General features: G+C 35.2%; 1 protein-coding gene across 1 annotated transcript in view; it reads left to right on the forward strand.

Annotated features, from left to right (window-relative positions):
• HSPA14 (heat shock protein family A (Hsp70) member 14) overlaps positions 1-11,542 on the forward strand; it is a 39,097-nt gene extending 27,555 nt beyond the window's left edge. The window contains exons 11-14 of the mRNA XM_032425736.1: positions 5,623-5,835; positions 6,257-6,430; positions 8,571-8,641; positions 9,491-11,542. Of these exons, the coding sequence (XP_032281627.1) occupies positions 5,623-5,835; positions 6,257-6,430; positions 8,571-8,641; positions 9,491-9,569 (537 nt within the window). The 3' untranslated portion in view covers positions 9,570-11,542. The remainder of the gene's footprint in view (positions 1-5,622; positions 5,836-6,256; positions 6,431-8,570; positions 8,642-9,490) is intronic.
• Positions 11,543-15,309: the final 3,767 nt, after the last annotated feature.

Genomic DNA, 15,309 nt, shown 5'->3' on the forward strand with positions numbered 1-15,309 from the left:
CAGGGCAAACCTGCTTTTCTTTTTTTCTTTGTTTCACTCAGCTGATGTTCCTCATGCTCTCACCTGAAGATCCGTATGGTATTACTCCTCATTTCACACCTAATGTTAAAGGGGCCTAGTTTTCATCAGTTGATCCTTTTCTCTAACATATTGAGCTTTGAGAACATCCATAAAGAGACTGTGAAATAAGAAGTAATTACTGATGATTTCCCTTCTTGGGCTACCTATTTATTCAATATTCTGTGTACCTATGGAGATGTAAGTGTTAAATGTATGAATTAGGAAATTAAGGTCTTCATAAAGGAGCAATTTTATTCAGCTTTATTCAGTTGTAATTGACAAATACAATTGTAAGATATTTATAGTGTACAGGTAAGATTTGATATATGTATACATTGTGATAGGATTCCCACCATGGAGTTAATTAACGTATCTGTCACCCCATATTTTTACCTTTTTGGATCAGAGGTGAAAACACTTAAGTTTGCTTTCTTAGCAAATCTCAATTACACAGTACAATATTATCAACTATAGTCACCATGTTATACTTTAGATCCTCAGATCTTATTCACTTAACAGCTGAAATTTTGTACCCTTTTACCAGCCTCTCCCTATTTTCCCCACTGCTTAGCTCCAAACACTTTTCTACTTTCTGTTTCTATGAGTTTGACATTTTTTTTTTTTTTTAGATTCCACATATAAGTGGACACCATGCAGTATTTGTCTTTCTCTGTCTAGCTTATTTCACCTTGCATAATGCCTTCCGGATTCATTCATGTTGTTGCAAATGACAGGATTTCCTTCTTTTTTAAGACTGAATAATACTGCATTGTGTTTATATATATGCCACATCTTTATTCATTCATCCATCAACAGACACAGGATATTTCCATATGTTGGGTATTGTGAATAATGCTGTAATGAACATGAGAGTACACATATCTCTTGAGATAGTGACTTCATTTCCTTTGAATATATACTCAGAAGTGGGATTGCTGGATCATATGGCAATTCTATTTTTAATTTCTTGAGGGATTTCCATACTGTTTTCCACAGTGGCTCTATCATTTTACATTCCCAGCGGTATACAAGGGTTCCCTTTTGTCTGTATTTTTGCCAGTGCATGTTATCTCTTGTGTTTTTGATGAGAGCCACCCTAACGAGTGTGAGGCGATATCTCATTGTGGTTTTGATTTGCATTTGCCTTATGATTAGTGATGTTGAGCATCTTTTCATGTGTCTGTTAGCCACCTGTATATCTTCTTCAGAAAAATGTCTATTTAAGTCCTTCATCCATTTTTTAATTACGTTGTTTGGTTTTTGGCTTTTGAGTTTATGGCTTCCTTGTATATTTTGCATATTAACCCCTTTTCAGATATGTAGTTTGCAAATATTTTTTCCCTTTTTACAGGTTGCCTTTTCATTTTGTTGATGGTTTCCTTTGTTATTCAGTAGCTTTTTAGTTTGATGTTATTTATTTTTGGTTTTATTGTCTTTGTTTCAGGTGTCAAATCCAAAAAATCACTACTAAGACCAATGTCAAGGAGCTTGCAATCCTATGTTTTCTTCTACGAGTTTTACAGTTTCAGGTCTTAATTCAAGTCTTCAATTTGAGTTGATTTTTGTATATGGTATAACATAATGGTACAGTTTTATTCTTTTCCCTGTGAATATCCACTTTTCCCCACACCACTTACTAAGGAGACTGTCCTTTCCCTGTTGTATATTCTTGGTTCCTTTGTTGAAAATTAATTGACCATTTATGTGTGGGCTCTTTTCTGGCCTCTCTATTCTGTTGATCTGTGTGTCTGCTTCTATGTCAATACCATTCTGTTCTGATTACTATAGCTTTGTAATATATTTTGAAATCAGGAAGTGTGATGCTCCAGCCTTCTTCTTTCTCAGGATTGCTTTGGCTATTTTGGGTCTTCTGTGGTTCCATATGGATTTTAGGGTTGTCTTTTCTATTTCTATGGAAAATGCCATTGGAATTTTGATAGGATTGCATTGAATCTCTAGATCACTTTAGGTAGTGTTTTAACAATATTAATTCTTCCAATCCATGAACATGGAGTATCTTTCAACTTATTCATGTCTTCTTCAATTTCTTTCATCAATATGTTTATAGTTTTCAGTGTATACATCATTCACCTCCTTGGTTAAATTTATTCCTAAGTATTTTATTCTTTTTATTGCTATTGTGAATAGATTGTCTTCTTAATTTCTCTTTCCAATAATTTGTTGTTAGTGTACAAAAAATAATTTAAAGTAATTTTTGATAAGTATGAACTTTTACCATTTTGCTAATTTTGTTTTGTAGTTCATGTGTTCCTTTCTTCCTTCTTCCTTTGTGATTTGATGGGTTTTTTGTATAGTAATGTGCTTTGATATCTTTATCTTTTGTTGTATATACTATTGGTTTTTGCTTTATGGTTACATGAAGCTTATATAAAACATGTTATAGTTATAATAGCCTATTTGAGACATAACAGCTTAACTTTGAACACATACAGAAGCTCTACATTTTTACACTCCTCCTCTCCACACTTTATGTTTTTGATGTCACAATTTACATCTTTTTGTATTCTGTTTTCATTCATTAATTATTGTAGTTAGTTATTTTTAATATTTTTTTCTTTTAACCTTTATACTAGAGTTCTAAGTGACTCAACCCCCACTATTACAATATTAGAGTATGCTGAATTTAACTACAGTTGACCTGTGAACAACACAGGTTGAATTGAGCAGATCTGCTCATAAATGGATTTTTTATCAATAAATACAATAAAGTGCTGTAAATGGATTTTCTGTTCTTCATGATTTTCTTTTTTTTTTTAAGATTTTATTTATTTATTTGACAGAGAGAGACAAAGCGAGAGAAGGAACACAAGCAGGGGGAGTAGGAGAGGGAGAAGCAGGCTTCCCGCCGAGCAGGGAGCCTGATGCAGGGCTCTATCCCAGCACCCGGGGATCATGACCTGAGCCAAAGGCAGATGCTTAACGACTGAGCCACCCAGGCGCCCCTTCATGATTTTCTTAATAACACTTTTTTCTCAAGCTTACTTTATTGTAAGAATACAGTATATAATATAACATGTAAAATATGTGTTTATTGATTGTGTTATTGGTAACACAATAACTGGTCAACAGTAAGTTATTAGTAGTTAAGTTTTGGGGTAGTCAGAACTTACACATGGATTTTCAACCATGCAGGGAATCAATGTTCCTGACCTTTGAATTATTCAAGGGTCAGCTGTATATATTTACGTTTACCAGTGTGTTTTATAGTTTCATACGTTTTCAGGTTATTAATTAGCATCCTTTTGTTTCAACTTGAAGAACTCCCTTGAACATTGTTTATAAGGCTAGTCTGGTAAACTCCATCAGCTTTCGTTTGTCTGTGAAACACGTTATCTCTCCATCAGTTTTTCAGGACAGTATTCTTGGCTGACAGGTTTTTTCTTTCAGCACTTAAAATATCTCACATCTGGTTTGCAAGATTGCTGTTGAAATATCTGCTCATCATCTTATGAGAGGGTCCCTTGTATATGACAGGTTGCTTTTCTCTTGCTGCCTTTAAGATTCTCTCTGTCTTTAACTTTTGACACATTTTTGGGGGGAGGGCAGGAGGGTGGGCAGAGGGAAAGGGAGAGAGAGAATCTTAAGCAGGCTCCACGCCCAGCAATGAGCCTGATGCAGGGCTCAGTCTCATGACCCTGAGATCATGACCTGAGCTGAAATCAAGAGGGATGCTTAACCGACTGAACCACCCATGTGCCCCATTGACACTTTAATTATAATGTGTCTCAGTGTCGGTCTCTTTATTCATCTTACTTGGTAATTTTGGGGCTTACTAGATCTGGATTTCTGTTTCTTGCCCCAGGTTAGGTAAGTTTTCAGGCATTATTTCTTTTAATATACTTTCTGCCCCTTTTTTTCTTTCTCTTCTTCTGCTAGGACCTCTATAATATGTATATTAGTATACTTACTGTTGTCCCATAAGTCCCTTAAGCTATCTTAATTCTTTTTCATTCTTTCTTCTTTTTGATCCTCTGTTTAGATGAATTCCTCTGTCCTGTCTCTCAGTTCACGAATCCTTTCTTTTGCTTCATTTAATGTGCCATTTAACCTCTCTGCTCAGTTTTTCAGTTCAGTTATTACATTCTTCAGTTCTGTGATTTCTGTTTGGTAGTTTTTTATATTTTCTATCTCTTTGTTGAAATTCTCACTTTATTCACACATTACTCTCCTGACTTCAGCAAGCAGCTTTATTACTGTTACTTTAAACTGTATTGGGAAAATCACTTATCTTTGTCTCATTAAGATTGGTTTTTGAGGATTTATTTTGTTATTTTGTTTGGAACATATATATATATGGAACATATATATATATATATGTTCCAAACAAAATAACAAAATTAATTTATTAATTTTGGAACATATATATATATATGTTCCAAACAAAAATATATATATTCCAAACAAATATATATAGAGAGAGAGAGAGAGAGACTCTCCATGTTGATTTCTGTGCATTACATATAACTGCCACATCTTCCAGTCTTAACACACTGGTCTTACATAAGAAATTAACTTTGTCAATCACCCCAGTCCCAAGCTCCTGGTTGCCTCTCAAACCTTTATGCCTAAGCTGCCATCTTTGTTCTTAGTGGCTCTCAGTAGTTGAGAGTGTGCCAAGACCATCAGTGTCCCAAAGAGGAGGATTGCAGTCAGCACCTAGATACAAGCTGATTGGAAGCCAGACTCTCAAGCAGCAGCTGGGAAAGTATGCAGTCAAACCTCTTCCAGGGATAAACTGGGAAATGGGCATTTTTACCTGGCTCCCTCTATGCTGAGACCAGGTGTATAGCCACTGGGCAGGGGATGCTCCTTAACCATTTAAAAACTGCCTCTTTGTTTGTGATAGTCCTATGGGACTCATGAATGCCAGTCCCTTTGATCATCAGAGCTAGGTGATTTGGAGCCCCATTCCCTCAGGTGGCAGCCATAAATGCTGGGGCACTTGTGTGGACAAGCTCATAAAGGAGCAATTTTATATGAAAATCTTCAGAGACAACATATTTAACCAGATGGACCAAGAGCTTAAAATGTAGTTTTGTAAAACATCTTTTTCCTCAGAAAATTCAGTGTTCTTCCATGGTAAAGACAAAAATCTGTGGCATAGTTTTCACATAGATTGCTTATATTCATTTTGTCACAAAAATGCTGTACGATTTATGTAATCGTTTCTTTTACAAGTGTTGGAATAGGACAAAGTATTAATATATTATTTCCTATTCAAATGCCTATTTATGGTTAAGCCTCCTATGCCCAGTATTAATCACAAGCCACATTGTGGCTATATTGTATTTTCTACTGTGTGGTGAGATCTCTTCATTTTAAGTTTTGTTTTTGTGAGTAAAGAATATGTTAAATACTTAAAATGTGTTAAATATATATTTATATATATATGGTAAGTACGGCATAAAATAATATGTTAAAATGGGGCTTCCTATATTTTACCATTACATGCGGTAAGGATGGCTGAACTTATAACACTTAATTTTGAGAAATGGCCATTGTTCTAAAAGTAAAAAACTGAAAATTATTTTTATTTTCTAGGTTGTCCTTTGTGGAGGGTCTTCTCGAATCCCAAGGCTACAGCAACTGATTAAAGATCTTTTCCCAACTGTTGAGCTTCTGAATTCTATCCCTCCTGATGAGGTCATCCCTATTGGTGCAGCTATAGAAGCAGGGATTCTTATTGGGAAAGAAAACCTCTTAGTGGAAGACTCCCTTAAGATAGAGTGTTCAGCCAAAGATATTTTAGTTAAGGTAGGCTTAGCTTCTCTTTACTTTTCCATAAAAGTAGCATAAACTTATTGCCATAAGTTCTTATACGTACCATGGTTTTACAGTGAAACTTTATATATTGGTAAAAATTTTAAATTTTTACATTTACATATAGATTTATAATTTTACATTTAATGAGTTTCTCATTTTCTTTCAGTTAGTATTTATCTAACGTGTTAATTTCTTATAATTTTAATCATAAGCTTCAAATAGAGATAGAGAGATACATGTTTCAATTTATTTTTAAATGAAGTAGGTTGGGATTAAGGATCACTTCTGTTTTCTTCTCTTTGCCTATCTAGTTTCTAGATTATCAACAAGGATTAAGTATTATATTTATTATAGGAGTAACTTTGTAATGATAGATATCAAAGGATATGCATATTATTTTTCTGCTTATTAGGGAGTCGATGAATCAGGAGCCAACAGCTTCACAGTACTGTTCCCATCAGGGACTCCTTTGCCAGCTCGAAGACAACACACATTACAAGCCCCCGCAAGTATATCTTCAGTATGCCTTGAACTCTATGAGTCTGAGGGGAAAAACTCTGCAAAAGAAGAAGACAAGTTTGCACAGGTGAATACATAAATTTGGCAATGAACTAGTCATGTGAAACTGTTTAGCTTTTCCTTCTTCATTAGACTCAGTTTAATATCAATTAATATAAATGTATATAAGACATCTATCTAACACATTTTTATGAATGGATTACTTCTACTTACTTTTAAAAGAGAAAAGAAATAAGCAATTTTAATTTGAAAGAGTTACAGGAAAATAAAAACAAAATACAATATGTATTTTTTCTGTTTGTCTTTGTGCTCTCTACCCTCCTTGGTAAAATGTAAGTGGCAGGGAAAATGACATTTTTTGGTTTTATGCCAAGTGCTATACCAGGCAACTTACAAATATCTCAAAATGCCATGAGATAGACAGTATTATGTTCATTTCATAGATAATTGAGAAACAGGCTCATGGTAGTAAACACCTTATTTTCCTTGAGCTAAGATTTATCCTCAGTTGGTTTTACTCCCGGGCCCTTGCCGCCTCTCATACAGGATACCTTTACTTTTTCAAAATACCACATTTCTATTTCATACTAGAGTCCTTTGCATCCTTTAAAAGGAATGAAGTGGAGCCACTTTATTTGCTTAGAAACATGCCCAAGAAATATAATTACAGTAAAACACATATGCAGGGACTACAGAGCCATATTTACAGTATGATGTCATTTGTGTTTAAATAAAAAGTTTGAAGAGCATGGGTGTGTGTGAGGGAGGTGGTGTTTGGGTAGGTGTATGTATATAAATATCCATGCATGGATACAGAAAATATCTATAGGTATTAGCACTATATTTAGAAAACTTAACATTGGGTTGATTTGAAGGTACCAAGAGGGTTTTTTGGTTTTGTTGTTGTTGTTGTTTTGATTTTTTTTTACTTTTTAACACTTTGTACTGAATTTCTAACAAAGAGCACAGGACATGAGCATGAAATACTTTTATAGTGAAAATAAAACAAATGTAGGTCACCAAAGGGAATGCATAGTATCTTCAGCTTTATATCTGTTTTCTAATTCAACAAAAGAATAATGAAAACACACACATAAAACCTATCTGGGCTCCACCTCAAACATCTTAGAATCTAGGGGAATAGGGCTCCTTCAACTACTAAAGTTGAAGATGTTTCTGTCGTGGATTACTATATAAGCACTTTTTTGTGTACTCTATTCCTAAACTCACTTGGCTGCCTTAGCATTCCCTTAGCTTCTCTCTCTTGTACATTTATCACCTTTTCTCTTCATACACTACTCCGAAACTCTGCAGCTACTGTCACCATATCCTAACTTACAGATGCCAGAAGGAGAAGAGTTAGTCACCTAATACTGAATTTAGAAGATACTCTTTTAGAGATCCCATCTGTTCTAATCTCTGTGTTTTACAATGTGTAAACCAAGGTACTTAGTGCTTGCCTAAGATCATAAGACTTGATACTGGCAAAATCTGAAAAGTCACTTCTAAACTTGGTTTATTGGTATACCTTTCTTTAGGAAACTAAAGAATTTTTTGGTAAATTCATTAGTATCTCTTTTTTTTTTTTTTAAGATTTTATTTATTTGACAGAGACAGCAAGAGAGGGAACACAAGCAGGGGGACTGGGAGAGGGAGAAGCAGGCTTCCCGCCGAGCAGGGAGCCTGATGTGGGGCTCTTTCCCAGGACCCTGAGATCATGACCTGAGCCGAAGGCATACACTTAATGACTGAGCCACCCAGGCACCCTTCATTAGTATCTCTTACGTACAAATGTAATCTTAGTTGTACAAAAGAATTTGTCATCATGTGTTTCTTTAAATTGGTTTTCCAAGTGTATTTAAAATATTGGAGTTTTTAAAAGTATATATAGAAGTATATGCCAAAATGTAATTTACATGTTACCGGTAATGGCTTAATTACCAAAAAGAAAAGTAGTCTTTATTTTCTGAGACAAAGTATACTTCATAATCTACGATATGTTTAAGAGGAACAAATCTATTAGTTATATGCTCTCCTTCTAGAGGAGACAGTTCCATTAAGAAAGCTTAATCCTATTCTCTGAAAACTGCCCTATTTTAAAAGATTTGTTTCAGTAATAAGTAAGATTTGGTGCATTGGAATAACTGTTGCATCAGTTTATTAATATATCAAAGTACTGAATCATCTTTATATTTTTGCATAAACAGGTTGTACTCCAGGATCTAGATAAAAAAGAAAATGGATTACGTGATATATTAGCTGTTCTTACTATGAAAAGGTACAAAATTAAACTACTTCTGATGTTCAGAAAATTCACTGTAAGGCTTGACCTTTTTTGTCAGTTTATTGATTTCTTCACACATTGCCATTCTAGGAAAATTGTGTATTAAAGCTTGCAAAGATTTTATCAGTGAGTTACATTTTTTGCCCTACAAAATTGCTATATTTTACAAAGAAAGTGTATCTCAAATCATTTGCATTCTGAATTTTTTATGAACTCTAATTGTGTGGTCAGCCTAAAAAACTGGTCCATGAAGTTTGAGATATAATTTTTATCAATCTTAAATAAAATCTTCTAAGGTTTATATAACTGATATTATTTGTCCTATGAAAGGATAAGTTTATTTCAGTATTGCTACAGAAAATCTTTAGGAAATAAATTACTAATTAAATCCAGCTATTACCACTCCACTAATAACCGGCCATCTATAGGACTATGTCTTGCAAGTAAATCATTTCCAGATTAACTTTAGGGACAATTCATCCCATAACCATACTTAGCAAGAATGTCAAATTCATTAGAGTAGTTTTGCCTTGGCCTAGGCTTGAAGATGGCATGATGGCATCTTCAGTGTGCATAAGGTCTTAAACTTGAGATCTTGATCATCATGGTTTTCAAGGAATACAACTTTTGTGTCACTGGTCTAGGAAGAAATTTTTAAGAATAGCTACCTAATTATAGCACACGATACTTAAGTTTAGACACTGAAATTGTGTTACTTCTTTATCTTAATACTCTCAAAAATTAAAATTATCTTGTTACTCAAAGTCCTCAAATAATTTCTTAAGAACTTTCTGCTTTTATGAAATGAGCTTATGAACTGTTATTGTTTGTTTGTTTGTTTAGGGATGGATCTTTACATGTGACGTGCACAGATCAAGAGACTGGAAAATGTGAAGCAATTACTATTGAAGTGGCATCTTAGTGTTCTAGAGAAACCAGGAATTTTTTGGAACTAGACTGTCAATATTATTTGGTTTTGTTTACAAGTGATGTTTATATTAAAATACTTTTTGAATGAATTATATATGTTTCTATTAAAATACAATATATTGGTAAGTGTTGCAACCTTTTTTTGTTTTCCATTTAAGATGGGAAATATAAGGTCCTTTATTAGTGGGAAATATAAGGAACTTTTTCTATCATGAAGCTATTTAGAATTAAATTGAGTGCATTGAAGGAAATTTTACTGGAAATATAACAGTGTGTTTTTAAAAAATTTTTGTTCTATAACTTCAAATTTAAAGAAGTCTTACTCTTATTAAATAGAAACTAGGAACAATTTACAAGTTTTTGATATTAAATGAAGAAAATTGGAGAACCATGTGCAAAGTAAGATACCATTTTTGCTTAAAAGAAAAAAGTAAATTCATAAACTCAACAATTGTATATAGATATGTGTGTGACAAGCATAGAAAACAAAAGTCTAGAAGGCTGCCCACCAAACTTGTAACAGTGGCCTTTTTGTGGACAGAAATACAGGGTGGCACTTTCACTTTTCCTTTTTACAATTTTTTTTAGTGTGATTTTTTTTCCAACAAACATATTTTATCTTTTGAAATTAAAAGGTCTTTTTTATTTTGAAGAGAGAGCTAGCCACATTCTGTTCATCAGAGGACACTCACTAGGGCATTGAGATACTCAGTGGATTACTAATGAAAAGCTTATTCACTAGCTAAGACAAGACAACTAATCTGTGTATATTGAAAAGAGAGCTGGAAGGTGAGCAGTGCATATCAGGTTCTATTATCAAGAGAGGATTTTTCATTCATTTCTCTCCTTGGTTCCCAGAAGACTGGAGAAGAGGAAATATCTTTACCAATGGTAAAATTAAAACTTGTACTGTTTTTATCTTGTTCAGGCTTTGTGGATGTGCTTTATTCATTATAGTTTATTTTTATGGAGCTAGGTGGCAGTAATATTCTATTTCTAAAGATACAGAAGCCAAACTTACATTTTTTCATGATTATTCTGTACCAGATTGACAGAATCAAAAAGAATTCAGATATGATTCTGAGTCCACAAAGAAGCAGACTCAAAGTCATACCCTTTTGATTAAGGCTGAGTACTTAGTTATTTTTTAGGTTCTTTTCCAGTTATAAAAACTTTGAAATGAATTAAATAAATATAAATTAAATGTTTTCAGAAAATAGGAAAGTAGCACCTGAACTAGTTGAACTGCTTTCATTTGTGCTTTGGAAAGTGCTTTAGGATTTTATTTCATAGTTACTATTAGCTCTTTAAACTAGATCAGGCACTGGGAAACTCTAGCCAGTGTGTCAGTTCTATGCCATTCCTATTTTTGTAAATAAAATTTAATTAGAATATAGCCAGGCTCACTGGTATCTGTATTGTTTGTGGCTGTTTTCACACTGTAATGGCAGTGAGTAGTTGCAACAGAGACTCTGTGGCCCACAAACTTTAAAATATTTACTGTCTGGCTCTTTACAGAAAATGTCAACCCCTGAAGTAGATCAATGAAACCTGTAGAATAAAATATCAAAAGGATTTATTCAAGAGTTTTCTTTTCTTCCATGTCTATGTAATAATTTACTTACTTGACTGCTTTGCCCAGTAGATTAGTAAGTATTGTGAGAGCAGAGACGCTGTTAGTCACCATTATGTCCCAGGCCCCAGAACATTACCTGATCATAGGTGTTCAGTCAGTGTCTATTGAATAAGTGCATTACATGGAAGAAAAAATAAGTCATCTTTGTATTCTACATAACAATGGCCAGTAAGTATATCTTTTGCATATTTTGTGATTTCTTTAGAAACACAATAAAGAAGGAAAGGAATACCACTGCTTCTGGCTTTATTAGTCAGCTTTGCATGATTTTTTCCCCGAACATATCAAATCTGAAATTGTCACCAAAGGTGCTCTGTTGCCTAATGAAATGTTCTCCAAATTGTCTTGCATCCTCATGTGACAAGTTTTTTTCTTCTGAATTTGGGGAGGGTTTGCCAATTAACTTTTCTTGTGTTTTACTTTTTCAAGGTAAAAATAGCTTCAACATTCTTCTAATTATAAAATGATACACATTCATTATAAAATTAAAATTGCAAAAGAAAGGGGTGCCTGGGTGGCTCAGTCGGTTAATCATCCAACTCTTGATTTCGACTCAGGTCATGATCTTAAGGGCCGTGAGATTGAGCCCCATGTTAGGCTCTGAGCTCAGTGGGGAGTCTGCTTGAGATTCTCTTTCTCCTTCTCCTTCTCCCTCTGCCCCTTCCCCTGCTCAGCATGCATGTGCACCCTCCTTTCTCTCTCAAATCTTTTTAAAATTAAAAAAAAAAAAATTGCAAAAGAAGAAAATCTAAAACATCCTATATTCTACCACCTAGAGTAACAACTTAAGATATTTTTGATGAACATCTTGATGATCTTTTCATACACTTACCAATTATCTTTGCAGTGTCCAAATACTTAAAAGAGGGGTGCCTGGGTGGCCCAGTCGGTTAAGCGTCTGCTGTTGGCTCAGGTCGTGATCCCAGGGTCCTGGGATCAAGCTCCACATCAGGCAAGCAGGGAGCCTGTTTCTCCCTCTCCCACTGCCCCTCTCCCTGCTTGTGGTCTCTCTCGCTCTTTAAAAAAAATTTTAAAACATTTGCACTTTTACCAGTAAAGGAAGAGATTATGTCAAACTATAATTTTGCCTATCTACATGTCTGATACTGTCCAAAGGACAGAGCCAAATACACAGATAGAAATAAATTCCTATATATAATACTGTGAAAGTCTTGGGAGGACACAACATACTTGTCATCACAAAGCTGTTATATGTGTAAGAGCTTTTAAAGATTAAAAAAAAATGTAGCAGCACAAAACAAATTCTGTGGGAAAATGTCAGGATATCTAAAGTAACTGAGCAACCATGTAACATTTATAACAATACCAGTGTTTGCTTTAATTCTTTATCTCATTTTAAATTGTAACCTCACCATAACTGAGTACTTGCAATATGCAAAGAGTAATCTAGCCTCTGTTATTTGTGTTCTACATGTAGAAACAGAAATAGATTCAGAGAAGTTAAATAATTTATCCAAGAACTGACAGTGTGAATTTTGAACTAATACTCATATGCTTTTTTTGTAAATAATTTTTCTTGATTGCTTACTATTCTAAACACTTTATGTGCATTATTTCATTTAAATTCACATTGTCCATTCTATTCCCTGCCTCTTGAAGAACATTCAAATGAAACAGGAGACACTCCAGGGGTCTCCAGAAATCATATTTGCAGAGGTCTTTATGGGAAAAAACGGGGGTGGAGGCATTTCTGTATGTTTCCCTTGAGGCCAGTGATGTATGCGTCTGGCTTTTGATTTCCTTCTCCATTTATAGCCAGGATTTACCAAGATCCTCAAACTTTTTAGTCTCAGGACTCTTTTATACTCTTAAAAATTATTGAGAACCTAAAGAGCTTTTATTTATATTGGGTTTTGGTTTTTTGTTTTTTTAGATTTTATTTATTTGAGATAGAATGAGACAGAGCAAACACAAGTGGGGGTGGGGAGAGACAGAGGGAGAGGGAGAAGCAGGCTCTCCACTGAGCAGGGAGCCCGACGTGGGGCTCAATCCCAGGACCCTGGGATCATGACCTGAGCCGAAGGCAGATACTTAACCAACTGAGCCACCCAGGTGCCCCATATTGGTTTTATACATATACATACATAGTTATAGTTATTTACCATATAGAAGTTAAAACCAACACTTTTTTTTTTTCTGCCACAGACACTTTCTGTTGTTGGCTATACAAAGGTGCATATTGGGTATGTGTGTGGGGTGAATTTGGGTTCCCCCCAGGAGTCATAGCTGTTGCAGTAAATATTTTGCCTCTGGTTTCCCTATCACTCCTTCACCTCCTTATCCGTTGAACCATCCTCCTTCCTTTTGTAACTTGTAGTCCCTTTGACTCATATTTTTCCCTTCCTCCTTCCTATGTGAAATTTCGCTATCAGTCTCAAGCTCTTGTTACTGGGCATGTTGGGGAGATCCAAGGATAACTTGGGGCCAAGGGCCTGGCATGGATCTGGTTTTTCACGGAAGATCAGAACCATCCTCAGAAGCCAGGCCATGGAGAAGATGGGAGGGAACTTTCTAGAACAAACTTCCCTGAGTTACAGGTGAGGATTACAGTTAGTATGTTTCCCCCTTGTCTCCTGAATGTTTTGAAAAATGTTACCCTACCCTGGGTTAGACCTAAAACCAAGAGATTTTTAAAATCACTCGCTTTTTAAATAAAAAAATTACATGTTAAGTAACATTTTTATGAAAGATAACTTTTCAAAAACAAAAAAAGATTTAGTAGTAAGTGTGGTATTGTTTTTTCAAATCTCTTTAATGTCTGTCTTGAGAAGACAGCTCTGTTGTTTCTTCATTCAATCTATTACAATATCCAAGTTATGTATCCTCTGAAAAACTTCACTCTATACTTGTGAGAGGAGAGTAAAGAAGTCAGAAAACATCTTGATATTATTATGTAAAGTTTTGAACTTATGAGCCTCCTGAAAGGTCTCGGGGTCCCTATACCATACTTTGAGAGCTGCTGCTTTAGATAGTTACACAGTGTACCTGTTGAAGAGACAAGGTCTCCTCTATCCCCTGGAATTAATGGGGTTGAAGACGAAAGACAACGGAAACAGTTGATTTACAAGAGTCTAATTCATTCTGTAAATTTTTACTGAAACTGATCAAGACCCAAAAAACACAGACAAGATAAATACAAATGTTGGGAAGTGCATTTAGTGCCAAGGAGAGAGAATGGAAGACAGGAGTTACCTTCTTTAGATAGGGTGACCAGGAGAGGCCTCTGAGGAAGTGGAAGAAGCAGAGACCCAAGCAGTAAGAAGATAGCCATGTGAAGAGAGAGCAGCTTCTCCTCTAGGAAGTAATTACAGTTGCCTTCAGATATTTATGTACTTGCTTGTTTATTATTTGCTTCTTCCACTAGGATATGAGTTCTATGCGGATGGGGTCTTTTTCTTTCCTGTCTACTTTTAGCACCTCATACATTGCCTGGCACATAAGAGATACACCATAAAAGATTTCTGAATGGGTGGAAAAGATCCTAAAGAACAGTGAGGAAAGAGGAGAGTGGCACAAAGTAAGGTCAGGGTGGCAGGGTTCTAATCACTTAAGGCCTAGCAAGGTATCAGGAGGTTTGGATTTTATTCTAGGTACTCTGGGAAGTATTTAAAGCAGGAGAAGGACATGTCCCACTTTATGTGTTAAGGTCACTCAGTTGTATGGAAAATGGATTGGAGGGGAAGCTATGGTGGAAGTGAAACCAGGTAGGCTTTTGTAGGACTGCAGGTGAGAAATGGCGGCCTCTACTAAGGGCATAGCAGCAGCAATGGAGAAAAGAGGCAGAATCAAGGTATATTTTGGACATAGCATTGACACAACTTGCTAATGAAATTACGGAATGAGGAGAGGGTAAATCAAGATGACACCTAGATTTCCTTCTTGGACCCCTGAGTAGATGGTAGAGGCAGTGTATTGAGATGAGGAAGTTTGGGGATGCTTGCAGTGGAGAGGACCAGGTCTGGAGGCAAAAATCAAGGGCACTCTTATGAGTGTGTTCAATTTGAGATGTTTGTGCAACACCTAAGAAGATATGTCAGCTAGGCACTATGGATATTCAAATCTGGAATTCAGGGAA

The sequence above is a fragment of the Phoca vitulina genome, unplaced genomic scaffold (genome assembly GCF_004348235.1).
Source record: "Phoca vitulina isolate PV1807 unplaced genomic scaffold, GSC_HSeal_1.0 scaffold33, whole genome shotgun sequence".
Classification (NCBI taxonomy): Eukaryota; Metazoa; Chordata; class Mammalia; order Carnivora; family Phocidae; genus Phoca; species Phoca vitulina.